Below are 18,997 nucleotides of genomic sequence, written 5' to 3' on the forward strand. Positions count from 1 at the left end.
AGGTTGGGTAAAAGGGTTCAATCTTGCCACCTTGTCAAAGGCCATTAAGAAGGCACGAAGTATGACATCATCATCGGCATCATTCTCGCAAAGTTACTCACATTCCAAACTGCTAGTGTTTCCAAGGGACAAAGATAATAAACCTCTGCCCAAAAAGTCATCGTTCGACGAAGCTGCCAGACAGGAGCTCCAAAGGAAGAAACCATGTTTCAACTGCAAGGGACCTTGGGAACCTAGCCATAGATGCCTCAGAAAAGGAAAGATCCATTACATTGAGGTCATGTCCGATGATGAGCACGAATAGGAAGAAATACCCTCTGACGACAATCAACAACACAATGACACCAACATGATTAGTTTGAACCGTATGGAAGAATTGCAGTATTGGTACAACGTGGAGGAACTATTGCCCTAGCCGATAGCTCAAGGTGCATAGTATTTCGTGTACCAGGAACCCTTCAAGGACAAAGGGTTATGGTGATGCTTGATAGCGAAGCCACTCTAAACTTCATAAACTCATATTTGGTGAAGCAAAAAGGTCTACCTATGGAGATGCACGCAGGATTTCAGATCAAGGTTGTTGAAGGGACTCTTCTGCCGTGCACACACCTTGTTCCTCAGCTAGGTATCACAATGGCGAATCACACGGTAACCGATGATTTCTTCATAGTGGACCTTGATGACATGGAGGCTATTTTAGGCATATAGTGGATGGAGACACTTGATGAATACACTCAGAGCTTCAAACGGATGGATTTCACTTTTGTTGTCGATGGAAAGAAGGATGTTCTCCGCAGAATGGCAAATGAGGGTCCCAAGGAAGTTTCTGCACATCGGATGGAGGCAATTTTTTGAGGTGATGACATTGCTTGGGCTGCACACTGTTTTGTCTTAGCAGAGCCTATAAAAGGACAACGGACACCTCCCCAGGATGATGGTCTCTAGAATATCTTAAGCGATCATGATAAAGTTTTTTTAGACATTCCTCCTAGCATACCACTTTATTGAGGGTTTGAACATACTATCGAATTGGAAGCAGAGTCAAGCCGGTCATAACCACACCCTACCGCCATCCCAAGAAATTCAAAGATGAGATCGAAAAGACAATTCAAGAACTGCTAGAGAAAAGATGGATTCATCCCATTTCTAGCCCTTTCATGTCATCAGCGGTATCGGTCAAGGAGAAGGACAGGACGATGCACATGTGTGTGTACTACCATGCGTCGAACAAAAAAACAATAAAGATTAGATATCCCATTCCAAGGATAGATGAGTTGCTGGATGAATTACATGGTGTAGTCTATTTTTCGAAAATAGATCTTCGTTCCTAATACCATCAGATCCACATGAGAGGAAGACGTGGAAAAGACGGCTTTTTGTTGTCACTATGGGCATTATGAGTTCTCTCACAGCCAAAACTTGAAAACTGCAGATCTGTAATCTTCTTATTTTAGCTACAGTAAAAATATTTTGACCAAAGCAGCCGATATTGATTGCATTAAAGAATTTGATTGGTAATTTTAGTTCACAAACCATTGAATTTATATTAGAATTTTATTTTTCTCATTTTGTGCAAAAGCTTGTCTCCAGCTTTCTATTATTAGTATTGCAAAATCTTATCATGCAAACTCACTCAATACATACATGCAAGATCCTATTTAAAATAGCTTGTGCAATTGGTGTCCATGCTCCCCACAACTAGTTTTATGGTTTATGCAAAATCCTATTTATAATCTTGCAATGACAATTCAATCCAATTCTCTCAGCACTATGTTTCAAGTGGCTCAACAGACAGACAGACAGACGGAGATTGTGAACAAGTGGCTCAAAGGTTACCTTCGAAACTACGTTTCGGCACAATAACGAGCATGGGTCAAATGGATACACGTAGGGGAATATTGTTACAATACCACATACCACATGTCCATCAAAATAGCACCATTCAAAGCTCTATATGGGTACAAACCCCTTTCCTTCATTGACACAGTTCTAGGTGATAGTCATGCACCGAGGGCGAGCGACTAGCTTCAGGAGGGACAAGACATCCTTAGATGCCAGAAGGAAAACTTACAATGAGCATAGAATCGATAGATGTATGCTGACAAACACCAAATGGAGAGGAGTTTCAAAGTAGGGGATTTGGTCTATCTCAAGCTCTAGCCACATCGACAATCCTCATTGAAGAAAAAGGGAAAAGAAAAATTGAAGCCACGATTTTATGGCCCCTATCGTGTAGTTCGTCGCATTGGTGAAGTCGCCTACAACCTAGAACTTCCAGATGGGAGTCGTATTCATAATGTCTTTCATGTTTCATGCCTAAAGAAAGTCATGGGGTAGAGCATCACAGTAGCCACAGACCTTCTGTCGCTCAATGAAGAAGGAAAGCTCATATTGGAACCAGTCGAGATCATCGAAGTACGTGAGAAGACCCTGCGGAACTGCATGGTGAAGGAATATTTGGTGCGTTGGAAACACTTGCCATTGGATGACGTGACGTGGAACAATGAGCACATTCTTTAGCACTCGGCATTGCATTTGCTTGAGGACAAGCAAAATTTGGGATGGGAAGATTGTAATGTTCCTGTTATAAATAAATCATTAATCAAACTATTGTTAATGGGTTGATTGATTTAATATATCTTGGACCCATTTTTGTTTTGTTTGCGTAGTTTATGTTGTCGTCAGCTATCTTTGTACACCCTCGGAAAGTTTTCCCCAATGGGTATTTAAGCATAGCTTGTAGGTAGTCATCTGGTATGCATTTTTGGATTATTTTCTATGTACTGCGAATTCCTGTTCGAGTTCTCTGTTGTTCGCCATTTCGGAAGTGAAAGACCTTCCCTATTTGGTTTGTCCAGTTTCGGTGGGATTCAACCCTCACCCTATTCCGTTGCCTATAACACTTCGCTCAGATCTAGCAAATCGGAGCATCATCTTTTGGCAAATATTAAATAAAGAATATTCTTGTTCAAATCTCCATTTTTTTGTTTGGTGTTACTTGATAAATTTAGGATTGATAGTTTATGGTGCATAACTGAACTTGTTTACCATTCGCACCCCATCCATTTCCCCGCTCAGTACAACATCTATACCACCTTCAAAACCTATCGTACAACCTCCATTACTATACCGTACACCCTTACCTATTCCACCATACAAACACCCCACACCTCCCATCCATACGGACTTATTGACTACCTTCTACTGTACAACCACTTTTGCCTCCATCTATCGTATGGCCAATATACCGTACGACCCTCTTGCCCTCCATCTACCGTATGCCCATCACTGACTACATCATATAGCCATCAAGCATCCATTGTACGGCATTCCTTTTTGTCAACGTACAACAACAATATCACTGTCTGCACTATTGTACAACCCCCAGTCATTCATCTCCGCACAATCACATCGTCTTTGTAGTCGCCTACGTAGGTCAAGAACATTACATTATAATGAGGAGCAAAATCCACAAGAGACTTTTTTCAAATGAGTGCAAAAAAATTATTTTTCACAGATTGACAAAATGACCACTACATTCCATTTGCTTGCCTATGCCTTGACCCCCAAATACTATAGCTCACAATATTGTAGTCTACCGGAAGTGTCTAACAAGTACTAGGTAGCATTTAGAAGAATATTTCCTGATTATGATATGAGAGATGTAATCATGGATGAGTTCATAGAGTTTGTCAATGCTAGAGGTCTCAGTAACGATACTCTTCATCATCGGTTCAAGAAGGATGCTCATGGTTGGTGGTACCTCCATGGCCATAAATTCCAAACATTGCAGCCCCTTGTAATCAAAGTTATATCACAAGTAAGTCTTATGTTTAAAAATTAGCTCACTTTATCTTCAAAAGAATCATTGTTACATCCCAATTTTTGACCTAATTTGAAATCTAGCCGTTGAGGTTTACATGAAGTTAGTTGGCAGTTTAATTTGTTATAATCTGGGGAAATGGTAAGATAGTCGTTATGATTTCAAGTGAATATAACATGTTAGTTGATCGTTAATCACGAATTCATGGAATTAAAAAAAATGGTTAATCGTTGTGATTATTTATAATTAAATCATTTATTATGATAATATAATTTAACTGTGGAGAATTTCCTTGTAGGAAACATGTCAAAGGGGTGGAAGGAAAAGAATTAGGCAGGAGCATCACCATCACTGAGTAAATGGGTTGAGAACCTAGCAACTTGAAACAGGATACATCTGTGGGACCCACATGAGCTATTTAAATAAATAAATTGAAAAAATAATAGGGTTAAAATAATAAACATATCTCAAAGGATTTTAATTTATCTTTCATCATATTATTTTAATAAATATTTAAATACGTGCATATAATATAAAAATGATTTGGCACCATTATAATTTAATAAGGTGAAGTTTACATGTACGTATAAGATTATAATAACATTTGAATTATTATAATATTCGAACTATAATCTTCCAACTCTATTCTTTCCAATCTAATATTCTTTCTTTTAATCAATTAACACTTGGCAAGATAAGATAATTTAATATTCGGCAATTCGAATGGTCTTATAATCTTTCCAACTTCTCTTTCAACCTTTTTATTTTCTTTTTCCTCTTTTTTTTCCAATCAATTTAATACTTGGAATTCAAAAGGTTTTATAATCTTTTTAAAACTAATGGAAGCCGAGGAATTCAAAAGGTTTTATAATCCTTTTAAAACTGATGGAAGCCGAGGAGTTTCGGCAATTCTTTATAGCAAGTCGTGAATCAACCCAATAATATGACCTTTCTCCATATTTGCTATGATTTCATTCAAGCTGTGAGTCTTTTCTTAGTCGAACTTCCTTTTATTTTCTTATTCCGTATCCTCCTGTTTTCTTCTGCCTGATCAACACTTATCTAGTCTCAGAGCTAGCGGGTAAAGCAATTCGTGAGCAGGGGATTCCGGCAAAAGACGGAGCAGCCACGTCCAAACCAACTGCAATCTTAACTCAGGTCATGATTTATATGCCAACATAATTCATAGAAATTCCTTCCTTACTATGCAAGTACCGACTATAGTCCGGTATAAGAAATATGACATATGCATTTGTGATTCATAGTTTCTCTTTAATTGATTACTGTCAAGTACATATTGATAGAGCTGGAAATAATGCAAAGGGGTTTGCATAATCATAACCTTTTCTTTCTTGGTTTGAATGTTAAAACCATGGCCAACTATACATTAATAGATTGAGACTAGATTACAACACCTTGTTGTTGGTTTCCAGCTTAATATAAAATTCATTGAAGGTCTTCATTAAATAACCTTATGATAACTATAAAAACCTAAATGTATGAATGAACCAACATCAATGATCATGTTTTTATAATCAGAATATTGATTTCATAATAGAATATAGATTTTATATCAGAACTTTGTTTAAAAGGAAGTCATATCAGTGCAAGCTTATACAAAAGTATTTTCCATATACCTTTGAGATAAGGGATAGCACTCTCAAGAAGAACCAGTAAATAATTTACAAAGCAATTTTAATCTTGCTAAGCCATAGACTTAGGTCGGGCACACTATATTGGTTGTGAATATAAAATGTTTTGTACTCTATTGAAAGACAAGTGTTATGATTCTTTTGTTGAAGCCAAGACAAACATAGTATGGATCCATAATCATTATACCGATGGGTATTAGAATTAAACAATCAAATTCTAGAATCTTTAAAAAACATAATCATGTAATCACAAATTGTGAAATGCTAGATGCATGTAATCTTCTTGTATAATTGACAGAACCGATTGTTCTAAGAATTCTGAACACCTAGGACTCACCTGGCCGTGTAGCCAAGGAAATGGGTAATGAGGTGAGAGAAAAGAATCTGCAATAACATGAAATAGTAATCAGTTATGCCATATTAATGTTTATTATTTTAATATGAATTATTTAATAGCTCATGCATGATTCCGTTTAATGTAATCTCTTGCCGTCAAGTCGGGGGGTATGGTTAGATACCAGGTTGCTCAGCTGATGACAAGATGATCCTGTCTATTCCGGGTAGGGAGGGCCTTTCTCATAAGAGATTGTGTGGGGATAAGTTTTGGTTCGAGGTTGGGTGGTTAAACCCCTAACAATGCTTCACCTCTCCCCAAGTCGTCGGATGAACAACAGACAAAGATAAGTTGTACATTAAATTGTTTGTTGGAAATAGGTATTATCAATTTTATGATGTATATGCAAGAAGGTAGGATTAATTGAGTTATTTCTTAGTTATAGATATTCTACACCTAGAGGCGATAGATAGATTCATGGATTGTTTTTCATTTATATGAATATCGAATATGAGCATATTTTCTAATCTTGAGTCATTGCCACAATTAAGTAATCGGAAAGAAATGAATGATACAGTGGTATCTAAAGCCCTAATTTGATTTAGTGATATCTAGAACCCTAAATGATACAATGGTATCGGAAGCCCTAATTGAATCAGTGGTATCGGAAGCCCTAATTGATACAGTGGTATTAGAAGCTCTAAATGATCCAATGGTAATCGATGTCCAAATCGATACAATGGTATGTGATGCCCTAATTTTATATGGTGGTATTTAATGGTAATCGTCATTTAATTTCGATATGGTGGTATAGGATGGTATTTGTTGTTTGATATTGTTATAGTGGTATATGTGGACTACCTTGGGTGGTTGCAAAAGCATCCCTACAATGACTTCTTGGTTCGAATTCCATGGTATGTGGATTTTATTTTCTATAGTAAATTCATTGATGATGTTTTAAGTTAAAAAATGTTGTTTAACTGTTTTTAAGAGTAAATCTCTTTCACATGGACATGACTAAGATAATTGTCTTCCTATGAATTGAAGTAATATCTATATTTCTTGGAGATGTTAGTTGTTAAATAAGACCCGGAAAATCAGGATGTTACAATCATGACTAGAAAGTGATTTTGATTTTTTTATAATATTGAATTAATTCTTTTTAATTGCTTACCCTATGTTGTCTTCATAGGTTGTTAGTTCTTCTACATCAAAAAGAAATTGGAGGACCTATTCTTTCATCCACTCGATGAAGAGCAATAGGTTGCAATCAAAAAAAGAAGAGAACCTAGTATTAGAACATAACAACTTGCGCCTTCTTTCACACAAGAGTGAAGAATACAAAGAAGATCGATGTAGGTGCAGAGATTGCGGACTTGGATGCTTCCACTGCTTAGCTTACAATTGATGATTTTGATGATTTTGATGTCAATAACATTGTAGCTTTTGCTGCTGATCCCATTGGCCTTAGCACAAGTAATACCGAAGAAGTAGAATATGAAGAAGAAGACGAAGATTGAAGAACTTAGAACTAAGAATATTAATAGATTTCCATTCCATTAGTTAAACAATGAAGGTGAAACAATAAATACTTGAACTTGATATTTTAAATGTTTTGAATCTTTGATGTTGAAGTTGATTGAACTATGTTACTATATGATGTTATGATCACTATGATTACAAGTTTAACTGTTTATGGTGTTTTCAAATTTTTGTTGTTTAAATGTGTTTATGCTACTATGCTACATTTTAATTTTAAGTCATTCTTAATAAAAATGTGTGTATGTGTGTGTATATATCTATATAATATAATTTTTACTTGTTTTTGTACTAATGAACCCAAAGCCCTTTCCAAAATCTTGATGAACTTGCGAACCGGTTCTCAACCTTTGAACTTGGAACCGAACCCGAACCAATAACTTAGGCTAAAAGGATATCCATCATCAATTGAGTAAGCAACGTGACCAAGGTGGAAACGAAGTTTGTGCGCAATGGGTTAGTGCTCACAAAGACAAGCAATGGGGGTTGGTGCTTCTAGTAGGTCGGTGCCTGCAAAGAGTGGGAGTTAGAGCTTCCACTAAGTCACTACTCATAAACATAGGGGTTGGAGCCTCTAATAGGTTGAAGCCTACAATACATTGTAAAAGAAAAATTTATATAAGAAAGCATTTATTTGCCATGGTTTTCTCCTGCATTAGGTTTCCATGTAAATCTTCATGTTATTGTGTTCATCTGCATAATTGTTCATTTCAATATTTGAAATTATTTGTTTAGATAAAAGTTTTGAATTGGCAAATCTGTAATTATACTGATTATCCCCTCCCCCTAGTATAATCGCATGCTCTTCATTATGAAGATCAAAAATAGGGGATAATAGTTTGGACATGATACATTATTTTTTACCTAGTTCATACTTATCTTGGGAAACACAAGTTATGCATGTGCAACACGTGTCAAAGAGGTTTTGCACATAGTATTGTAAAACCACCAGTGGTTTCCAAGTTGTGAGAAGCCTATCAAAGGAGAATTTAGGAGGAGTTTGAGCATTGAGTTTTATTGCAAGATCGGGTGCTAGAAGAGTGCTTGTGAAGTTCCTCACGGATTGAGTTGAGGTGATATTCCTGTAAGAACTTACATTACAAGTGTGGTGCAATCTCCATTGATTTGATGATAAATTATCCAGGGCTTACAATGTAGGGTTCTTCTCTCATAAGGGTTTCCCCATGATAATCAAAGTTGTTATGCGTTCATTGTTGTTTCATTTATGCTCTTATTTGTCTCTTGAAATCTTCATAATAGTTAAGTTGTTATTTTCATAATTGTCCTCTCAAAATTAGCATAGGAAGTGATTTTGCATACCTTTGCTTCCTTACAATCAAGAAAGTAAGAAAGGTTGAATATAATAATGAGGGAAAAGCCCAAAAGCTTGAGTTTCAAAAGTTCCATCGAAGTGAAGGGACAAGAAGGATAACCAAGATAAACCATCTTATTTGTGTAAAGAGCCCATGGAGCACGAGACATAGATGTCAAAAAAGGAAAGAACTAATCCAAAAGAATTTATATTTCAAATGTAAAGAACCTTAGGAAAGTGGTCGTCGGTGTAAGAGAGGGCAAGTAAATAAAATAGAAGCGATATAAAAAGGTAAAAACCAGCAAATTAGAACAAGGGACCTTAATAGTTATCTCTTAAAATGAAAATAGGCCTTTTTGGATCTTAGGCACACTTGAAGGACAAAAGGTGATTGTATTAGTGGATCAAGGGTCTCATGAATTTTTTGGTAAGCACTCAGTGGGAAAAGGAAGGCAAAAAACCCAAGATTTTGAGGGCTTCAAAGTACCATTGGCCAATGGATCCATGGACTATTGTAAAAAAATTGTTAAATAGAGATTACCACTAGTGGGCATGTAATAAAAATTTCTATGTAGCAAAAGTATAAAATGATATTATCCTAGGAATGCCATGGATGAACACTTTGGGGTGTTTTATTATGGATGGTCCTAATCTTGAAATATGCTTTAAACACGCAAAAGAAGAAATAACATTAAGGGGAAAGCCTAATGGAACCCCAAAAGTAGTATCATGTAATAAAAGAGAAAGAATTCTAAGACATGACTAAGGAGAGTGGGTAGCTCAATGTATGGTCTTAGATAGAACCAGAGTAACGAGACTCGCCGTGAGTCGGGCGAGTCTCCTGGGTCAGCATGTCAGGAATGGCTTGCTAGGTCAAAATGACCCGTGACCCGGGCTCGACAGGTCAGGGAGGGTGAATCGCGGGTCAAAGCGTGACTTGCGGGTCACAACAGTCAAAGTCCGGTTGAGTTAAAACATTAAAAAAATGCTTTTTTTAAAATATATTTTTTGGTTATTTTTTATCCTTAAAGACCCTAAAAGGACTTTCATAACACTATATTGTGAGAAAAAGAAAGAGGGTGAGAGGAAGAACAGAGATAGAGTGCCATTGTTTTGCAACCAACTAAAAGGAAGAGGAGAAAACCTTGCATTTGTAACATGGAGCAACTACACCCTTGCATTTAGATCATCAAGGAGTTTACAAGAGCTCTTCTCAACACTTCTCAACTCATTTCAAAAAGGTAAGAGTTGATTTTTTGGATTTTGATGGTTTTTTTCTCTATGCTTATGGTTTTTTGGATAAATTTTTTTTGTATGTTTATGGGTTTTGTTTTACTTTAGCTCTTCATATAATACAATGCTTAAATGATAATATTTGGTCTAAAGTGTTTTATTGCAGCAACCTTGACATTTTTCCTTCCTCATAATGGCTCCTCCAGCTAAAAAACCCAAGCTCTCTAAAGGTAATAAAAAAGATGAGTGCTGGAAGTACACCATAGAATTTTCGGGAAGAGGTAGAACTCAAACAAAATGCCTATTTTGTAAGGTCATTAATAGTTGGGGGATAAATAGATTGAAATACCATATTGCTGGCATACGTGGTCATGATGCTGAGCCTTGTAAAATTGCAACTCCTGAGGCTAAATGTTTTTGTTGTGTTGCCTTAGAAAAATATGAACAAGAAAGGGAATTAAAACAAAAACAATTAGCAGAGTTAGCTCAGATTGGTTTCAATTCCCTTCCATGCTCATCTGGCACTGCTTTTGAATTTAGTTTTACACCACTAGGTTCAATAGGTTGTGTTGGAGAAGGTGTTTCCCTTCCCCCCTATCATCCTAGTGCTTCTGCGAGTTGTACTTCTTCCATATCTATTCCTTGCACTACTAGTGGTGCTACCTCTACTAATAGTACTAGCATTACCTTTGGTCCTAGAGTCAAAAAATCTAGGTTGGACAATTTTATTGTATCACGTTCCACTCCTGGTGCACAACCCTCACTTGAGAGCTTGGCTTGGAATAGGGAGATCCATGAAGCTAGAAGAAGAGCAATTTGCAAGTTTTGGTATTTCTGCAACATTCCATTTATAGCAGCTAGGTACTTAAATTTCATTTATATTTAATTGTTTTACATTTAAAGTTTGAAATTCAATTTTTTAAATGAAATTTTATAATTTTAACTTGATGTTGAAATATACTAATCAAAATGTTTTTTTTAAATATAAGAGGACTCCTTATTGGCAGGGGATGATTGATGTTGTTTCCATCTGTGGTGCAAGGTTTAAAGCCCCCACTGAAAATGAGTTGAGTGGCCCCCTCTTACTAGAAATGGTTGAGGAGATGAAACTTGAGTTGGAGGACCATAGAAAGATTTGGAGCCAAAGGGGTGTACCATTATGACAGATGGATGGACAGATAGGAAGAATACGACTCTCCTCAATTTTCTTGTTTCTAGTGGAGGTAATTCATTATCCGCTACTTCTCGAAGTCTAAAATTTAATGTATGATTGAATAACTAAAATTTTGTTTTATTGACTATTGAATGATAATTATTTTGTTTAATTTTCACTTTCAGGATTCACCATGCTTTTGAAGTCTAAAGATGCTTCCTCACATGTCAAAAATGCAACTAATTATGTTGTTGTAGGTAAAATTTTAACTTCTAAGTTCTAAAAAATTTATTTTAGTTTTTCATTAAATTTTAAAAATTAAAAGTTTTTTGACACATCTAGATTTTTAATTGTTTATGCAAGAAAACTTTTGATGGAGAGACACCCAAGAATCTTTTGGACTCCATGTGCAGTCCATTGCCTCAACCTCATGTTAGAGGATAGTGGCAAACTTGAATGGGTGAAATCATGTGTAGCTAAGGCCAAAAATCGTTGCAAGTTCATTTGTAATCATGCCTTGGTCCTCAGCATTATGAGGGAATACACGAAGGGAAATGAGTTGGCTCGTCCCGGTATCACAACATTTGCCTCTAATTTTATCACACTAAAGTCCTTGTTCAATTCAAGGTTAGCTTTGAGCTGCATGTTTGTTGGTCCACAATGGAGTTCCTCCTCCTTTGCCACCACCCCTGCAGGGATAGATGCAACAAAATGCATTTATGATGAAAAAGGTTTTTGGGAGCCATGTAAGGAGATTGTGAAGGTAATTTAAATTTTCAAAAGCTTAAGTCTTAAAATTTTATAAATTAATTAATTTCATACATAATTTTGTTTTATTTTCATTGTGCAACTTTGCAAAGTTTCATCATTCACTAAATTGTTTTTTTGTTTAATTATTTTGTAGATCACTGAGCCCCTGGTAGCCCTCCTACGAGTTGTTGATGGGGAGAAGCCCATTATGGGCTACATATATGAAGGCATGGATGGGCCAAGGAAGCTATTAAGGCCAAATATGTAGGAGTTGAGGACAAGTATGGCCCTATTTGGGACATAATTGATAGGAGATGGCAAAATCAAGTTCATAAACCCATCCACGCATCAACCTATTACCTCAATCTAGTATACCGTTTCCGTGAAGATTTAAAAGCAGATGAGGAGATTCTTAGTGGCCTATACACTGTGATATCAAAGATGGCCACTAATGCCACAAGTATATTGCTTGAGATGGAAGCCTATAATAATGCAACAAGGCCCATTTTTTCAAGTCAAATTTACAAAAAAAGTCATACAAAATTGCAGCTTAAGCCTTATACAATCTAGTTTCTAAATTTCTAGCTTTAAAGTTCAAATTTTGAAATGAGATTAATATTTTTTTCTTTTCTTTTTTTAAAAATTCAAATAGATGGTGGCAAATGTTTGAGTCTTCAACTAAAAACCTTCAGCAAATCGCCATCTGCATAATGAGCCAGCCAAGTAGCGCTTCTGGATGTGAGCGCAATTAAAGCATGTTCGAGCACATCCATTTGAAGCGACGTAACAGGTTGTTTGTGGAGAAAGTGAATAAGCTAGTCTTTGTGCATTAAAACCTGTGCATTAGGACCAGGGAGATTTTGGATAGTGATACCACTCTAATTATTCTAGAAAAGGTTGATCCAGAGTCTAAGTGAATCCCTAAGGCTATTGATCCTATCTTTGATGATGAGGACCTAGAGTGGGTTGATGAAGCAGACAGAGAGGCTAAGGTCATAGTTATGGTAGCAGAGGACCAAAGAGCTACAGTTGTTCCTAGTGGCACCTCACAGGCACTGGCAGAGACTACAATTGATCCTAGAGGCACCTCATAGGCACTGTCTATGGCTAACCAATCATCCAAGACCTACATTAGATGCCTTACTAAGAGGCATTTTATAGATTATACTAAGTCTGAGGTTGAGGTTGGGGATGAGGATGAGGATGAGGACTGGAAGCCATAGCTATAGTCTTGTTTTAACTTTTTGTTTAACTTAACATATTCTCATAATTTAGAACATTTGGTGATGATTATTGATGTGTTGGATTTCATGAATTTGATATACATTTTGATGGGTTTCATGGATTTATCATTTTATATATCTATGATTCTATGTTTTACTTTTCGATTTCCTTTAGCTACTATTTAAATTTTAGTATTTAGCAATTTACCTTTGTACTTATGTAATCGATGTATGTTTAACTTTTAAGTATGTGTTTGTGATCAAATTGCCTTCTATTTCATGATGTTATTGTGTATTTAAGCTTTATTCAATAATGGAAGCATGGAATGTTCTTTAAATCCAAAAAATTCTCAAAATCTTGAGGTGTTTTCACTTTGCCAAGTCACTGCCGGGTCACGAGTCAAGTTACCCTTGCCGAGTTCAAGACGGGTCCGAGTCACGTTAGTTTGGATAGAACCTCCACTAATAACAAATGTTTCACGAAGATATTCATCCTATCCTTAAAAAAATACCAAAAGGTATTCGAAGATATCCCACCGGGTCTTCCCCCAAAAGAGCTTTTAAACATGTCATAGAATTAGAAGGTGCAAAACCTGTAGTTACAACACCATATAGACACCCCCATAAATTCAAGGAAGAAATTGGAACAACGGTCAAAGAGCTATTAGAGATGCGACACATGCAACCCAGTAGTAGCCCATTTGCTTTGTCAGTGGTACTAGTCAAGAAAAAGGTTGGAACCATGAGAATGTGCATAGATTACAGAGCATTAAATAAGAAAACCATAGAGAATAGATAGCCTATTCTCGTAATTGATGAATTAATGGATGAACAACATGGGGCACACTACTTTTCTAAAATTTATCTGAGTTGGAGCTACCATCAAATACAAATGAGGGAAGATGAGCCAAAGACAACTTTCATATGTTATTATTGACACTTTGAGTTTCCAGTGCTTCCTTTTGGACTCACAAATGCTACAACAACTTTTCAATCCTACATGAGTCACACTTTTAGGCAACAATTAAGGAAGTTCCTTCTCATACTTTTTGATGATATCCTTATTTATAGTAAGACATGGGAGGAGTGTCTAAAACATATTGAGAAGGTTTTGAGTATTTTAGATACAGAGTGACTATATGCCAATATTTCAAAGTGTGAGTTTGGACTTGAGGAGATACTTTATCTTGGGGCTAAAATCAATGAAGAGGGAGTAAAAGTAGATGAAGAAAAAATCAAACCCATCAAAAAATGGCTAAAACCAAAAACCCTTACCCAACTCACAGGGTTTTGTCAGGCTATGTAGCTACTATGAATGATTTGCTAAAGGATTTTCAAAGATTACAGCCCCTCTAACAGACCTAACAAAGAAAGGAGCAATCGCTTGGAATGATCTAGCCCAACAAGCCTCCTAACAACTGAAAGAAGCCATGAATTCATGCCCAATCATCTACTAAGGATTCAGTGTCTATATACATCCCAACTATAGGAACATGCAGATGCCATTTTGCAGAAACTAAACAATATGTCTAAAATAATCTATGGGATTAAATTTATCGGGCTCTAGAAAACCATAATTTTAAATTTTATCTATGTAATGTCCCCATTTTTAGCAGGTTCCTGTAGTTGGCCCAAGTCAATTCACCAAAGCAACCCTTGTGAGCTAGCAAGGCATTTTGGGGGTCTCAGTTATGGATTTACTATTTTTAATAAGTTTATTTTTAGTAGATGCTATTTTTGGCAGTGGAGTGGGTGGCCTGGCAGTTAGTTGTCACCTACATTTAATCAGGTTAATAATTGCATGAGCTATTATTTATTTATTAATCATTAAGTTGCATTATTATAATAATGTTTGTATTATTATAATAATGACTTTAAGAGATGTTTCTAAAAAAGCAAGTTGGAAAGTTTCTAGTGTTCAGAGTTCTTTTGGGAAACTTTCACAATTTCTAAAGTGAATTTTTAAGGAAACTTTGGCCAACGAAAAGCTTATAAATAAGAGCTCATTCATTGGGAAAGGCATGCTTGATTATATATTTGATTTTGTGCCTTTGTGGCTTTTTCCTGGGTTCTGAACTATATGCCCTTGCTAATGTATAAGGGTTGGAAATTCTAAGAATTGCACTTGCAATTTAGCTGCTGAGGTGTAGCTAAAATTGCCTAACTTCTCTACTGTTTATCACTGTAGCTGAGAAGTGTTTTCATTCCACTGCTGAAGTATAGTGGATTTGGTATTTGCTAGGTATTTTTCTTACTATAGCATATTGCAGCTAAGGAGAATATTACTGAAAAAATTATAACTGTGAATGTTTTTTTGCTTTACTGCTGAGAGCTTATATTGGTGGTCGAATCTGATATTGGGAGGCTGCCATTTTTCATTATTGGGCTGCGTCTGAGATTGTTATCAGCTTGATGCCAAGCTGTGAGGTGAAGTTAGCTGGACTAGCAAATTCGGTTGGGCAGAAACAAACTAGCTACATGGTCACACGTCCTTTTGAAACCACCTACGATCTGCAATTTACATGGACGTCACACCCAGCTGGTTGTGACCTGCAATTAGGAGCAGTATGGGATTAGACCAGATTGTCTTTGGCTTGCGTTGGAAGATTGTGGGGTGGCTGCGAGCTGTCTGGGCACATATTCTGCTAGCCGTGGATCATACCAGTGTTGGTGATGTGCATCAGCTGCCACCTGCATATTGTCATTAACTTGGCAGATTGACAGTCCATATAGAGGGCTGGCTAGGGATCAGCAATCAGGTTCTTTTTCTGAATTACTTACAGCATAATTGAAGATATCAGATTCAGCGTTTTGGCCCAGAATATGACAAACTAATAAATATTGAAATACTCTTCAAATCAGGTTCATTCAAATTTGTTCTTTCAAGCAACAGATAAAGTTATTTGATGTTTCAATTATCTGTGGTGTGGAATTCAGACTGAAGTAATTATTTCCTTTTAAGTAATTTCTTAATTCAAAATCGCAAAAAATAATCAAAAGGATTTTAATATAAACCATTATAAATCAAGAAACCAGTCTTCACTTCAGTATCACGGTGTAGAGACTAGTTGGAGTTTTTACACTCTAGTGCTGTTTATTGTCAAATGGGACAGAATAAGCAATTACACAATTCTAATAAAAAGAAATAAATGGTGTTTTGCATCATAGGATAATCTTTAGAAGGCCACATCTCCGTATATATGTAAAAGTTTGAATTTGGTGATGGAATAATAGCTGTTTAAAATATGTTCAAAAACATGTTATGCTCATAAACGAGTCAAAAGCCAATCAGCAATATTAATCAACCAGATTTGTTTTTTTAAACAGAGATCAGATAATAGAGTGCCTCAAGCAGCACAAATTGATCATTCCAGAATTTATATGCAGTGCATATTGAGGTTAAGAACCCTATTCAATTGTCAAAATGAGTACCTCTAACAAAGAACCAAAACGATCAAATATTGTCAATCAATTGATAATACAGTTTTCATAGAGATACTTCTGCAGTTGATGTTTGTTGCCAACAGAAGGGAGAGAGTAACAACCTTTTTCAATCTTGCCACAGCAGCAGCTGCTGCCGCTGCAAGTTCAACAGCATCAGGTGCCCCTTCTGCTGCAGCAGCTAGAGCCGCAGCATGAGCTGCTTCTGCAGCTGCAATTGCTTCCTCTTTTGTTGCTTGTTCCTGAGTTCAAATTTAAAACCATTATACTAATAAAGAATGCAGTGATCTAAATGAGCCAGGATTCTAACTTGTTATACTTTTGCAAAAGGGACCTATAGATACCTCAAGATACTCCTTATTCATTTCTGTCCAAATTATAGTTTTCAACCGTACTTCCTCCTCATTATGCAGGTATCGATCCACCTACAAACATGGCAGCAATTAGCACATTACCATATACTTCTTTAAGATAATATCAGTTTATGAAGGTTTCACACTTCCATTCTTTTTAGATAAATATAACTGGTGAATGTTTAAACACTGCTATATATATATGATCAACAACAGGCAAGTTCAAACGAAAAGCTTCAAGCCAGTAAATGTGAGATCAATCACTTACAATGAATATTAATTTAAATATCCAACAAGACCAAAAAAGCATGATATCAACTACTTTAGCATCATCTACCAAAAAAAAGATGGTGTCCATAATTTTTTATGAGAAATGACAAAATGGATCATAATACAGAGAAACATCACAATATGCAATATCTATGTGTCATGTAAGACAGCCAAAGTCAAATCAATGCTACAACTTTGTGTTTAAAGACAAGGAAACTATTTACAAATTAAATTGCTTCACAAAAGTAAGAAATAAATTAGCATTCTATATACCTCCTCATCATCAATGTCAGACAGAGTTTCTAATTCCTCGCCCATATCTTCTCCTACTTCATAACTTTCCTGAAACTGCAATTGGGTCCAATCATCTGTTTCTGCTGGACAACCTATTGCAGCCTCTGACATACAACTCTCTGTAAAACTATTCTGACCATCCTGATTTTGACTTTCTGTGCCTACATCCGTAGAAGCTGTATTCTTATTTCTTGAACCCATAGCATTATTTTCATCTTGAGAACATGCACTGTCAATCATATTCACATTTGTTACCTTCACCTTCTCCCTTGTCATTTTCACCTGTCAAAATACATAGATATGACAAATATTATTTTAGATTGACACCTTTCACCAAAAAAAAGATAAATATCCTAATATTGTATTCACCAAATATCAAGAAAAGAGGACTCTTACTCTCTTCGCTTATTTCTATACCTTTTCTTGGGAGAAATAACGGAGTAATTTATCATTCAACACCTTCTAACTAAGATAAGAGCTGAAGCATTATCACAAGAATGAAATGTTCATAATATCAAAAAACTAAAATTAATGGGTATCAGATTTGACATTACACAAGCCAATACTAATAATAACTGGCCATTTGATTTGTGTGTGAATAATTTAAAAGTCACTTGGAGTTATGCAGGCTAGTAGTACCAGTGTAAGAATGGGTTTGCCATGGAAAATCAGAATATGAAATAAATGAACAAGAAATGGCTATTTTATATAATTATGTATTGAGAAGATGCATGCATAGAGATGGAGAGGGAGCCTTTGCTCCTGTATTGAAGTTACCTAGTGGCCATGGTTTAGAATTGACCATATAACACAAAGCAACCAAATCATAACAAGGGTAACAATTATATCAAAGCAACACTAGAAACAATTGACACAGTGATCTATTTATTTTCATTGTTAGAATATCGTGTAGCAGATAACTAGTTGAGATTAAAAATGATAATGTGAAAGAAAACATATCAGGAACGTAGATGGAAAAAAACAGAGTTCTTGTGTCCAGTCAACAGGGAGGTCAAACAAGCAATTAACACTACCAAAGGTCTATAATAACAAGTAGAGGCCAGAGTGGTTTTCAGGATTATATCTCTAGTGATTGAGGCTAAGATTCGTATTTAAACAACTTTTACAAGAATATCATAAGCAGCATAGGCCAAATACAATCAAATTTAGATCAAACTGAGGAAATAACAGTTAAGTAGATTGTAACTTGTAATTTTAATAAATCAAAATACAAAAAACTAAGTGAATAGCATAAACAAAGAAGCTTTCTCCTTTTGCGGCTAGGATCCCCCATGGCTGACTCTAAGAGAAGACTGTGCATGGATAAGCCATATTAGTCTAAGAACTCCCAGGTATTGGAATAGCATCAAAGAAAGAATAGGCCAGAAGCTGAGAAGACTTGAACTGGATCCTAATCCTTCTACCTCCTTCCTCAAACAGCTTAAAGAATTAAGCGTGGGAAGCGAGTTGTATATTAGTGTAGGAAACTGACTGCAATAAACTAGAGATCAAGTGGAGGTATGTAGTATAGATATGAGAAAATGAAATTAATATAGTAATAGGATGTCATTCAAGTATCATTCAGATAAGGTGGTGACAAGTTTTGGAAAATGGAAGGTG

At 35.9% G+C, this 18,997-nt stretch overlaps 1 protein-coding gene across 1 annotated transcript in view; it reads right to left on the bottom strand.

Annotated features, from left to right (window-relative positions):
- LOC149564370 (Cyclin/Brf1-like TBP-binding protein) overlaps positions 1 to 18,997 on the bottom strand; it is a 272,701-nt gene that overhangs the window by 22,652 nt on the left and 231,052 nt on the right. The window contains exons 14-16 of the mRNA XM_089827430.1: positions 17,357 to 17,659; positions 16,805 to 16,885; positions 16,565 to 16,702 (exon numbers count right to left, since the gene is read on the bottom strand). Of these exons, the coding sequence (XP_089683556.1) occupies positions 16,565 to 16,702; positions 16,805 to 16,885; positions 17,357 to 17,659 (522 nt within the window). The remainder of the gene's footprint in view (positions 1 to 16,564; positions 16,703 to 16,804; positions 16,886 to 17,356; positions 17,660 to 18,997) is intronic.

This window comes from Cupressus sempervirens, chromosome 4 (genome assembly GCF_028749045.1).
Source record: "Cupressus sempervirens isolate cs-2001-9-10 chromosome 4, ASM2874904v1, whole genome shotgun sequence".
NCBI lineage: Eukaryota > Viridiplantae > Streptophyta > Pinopsida > Cupressales > Cupressaceae > Cupressus > Cupressus sempervirens.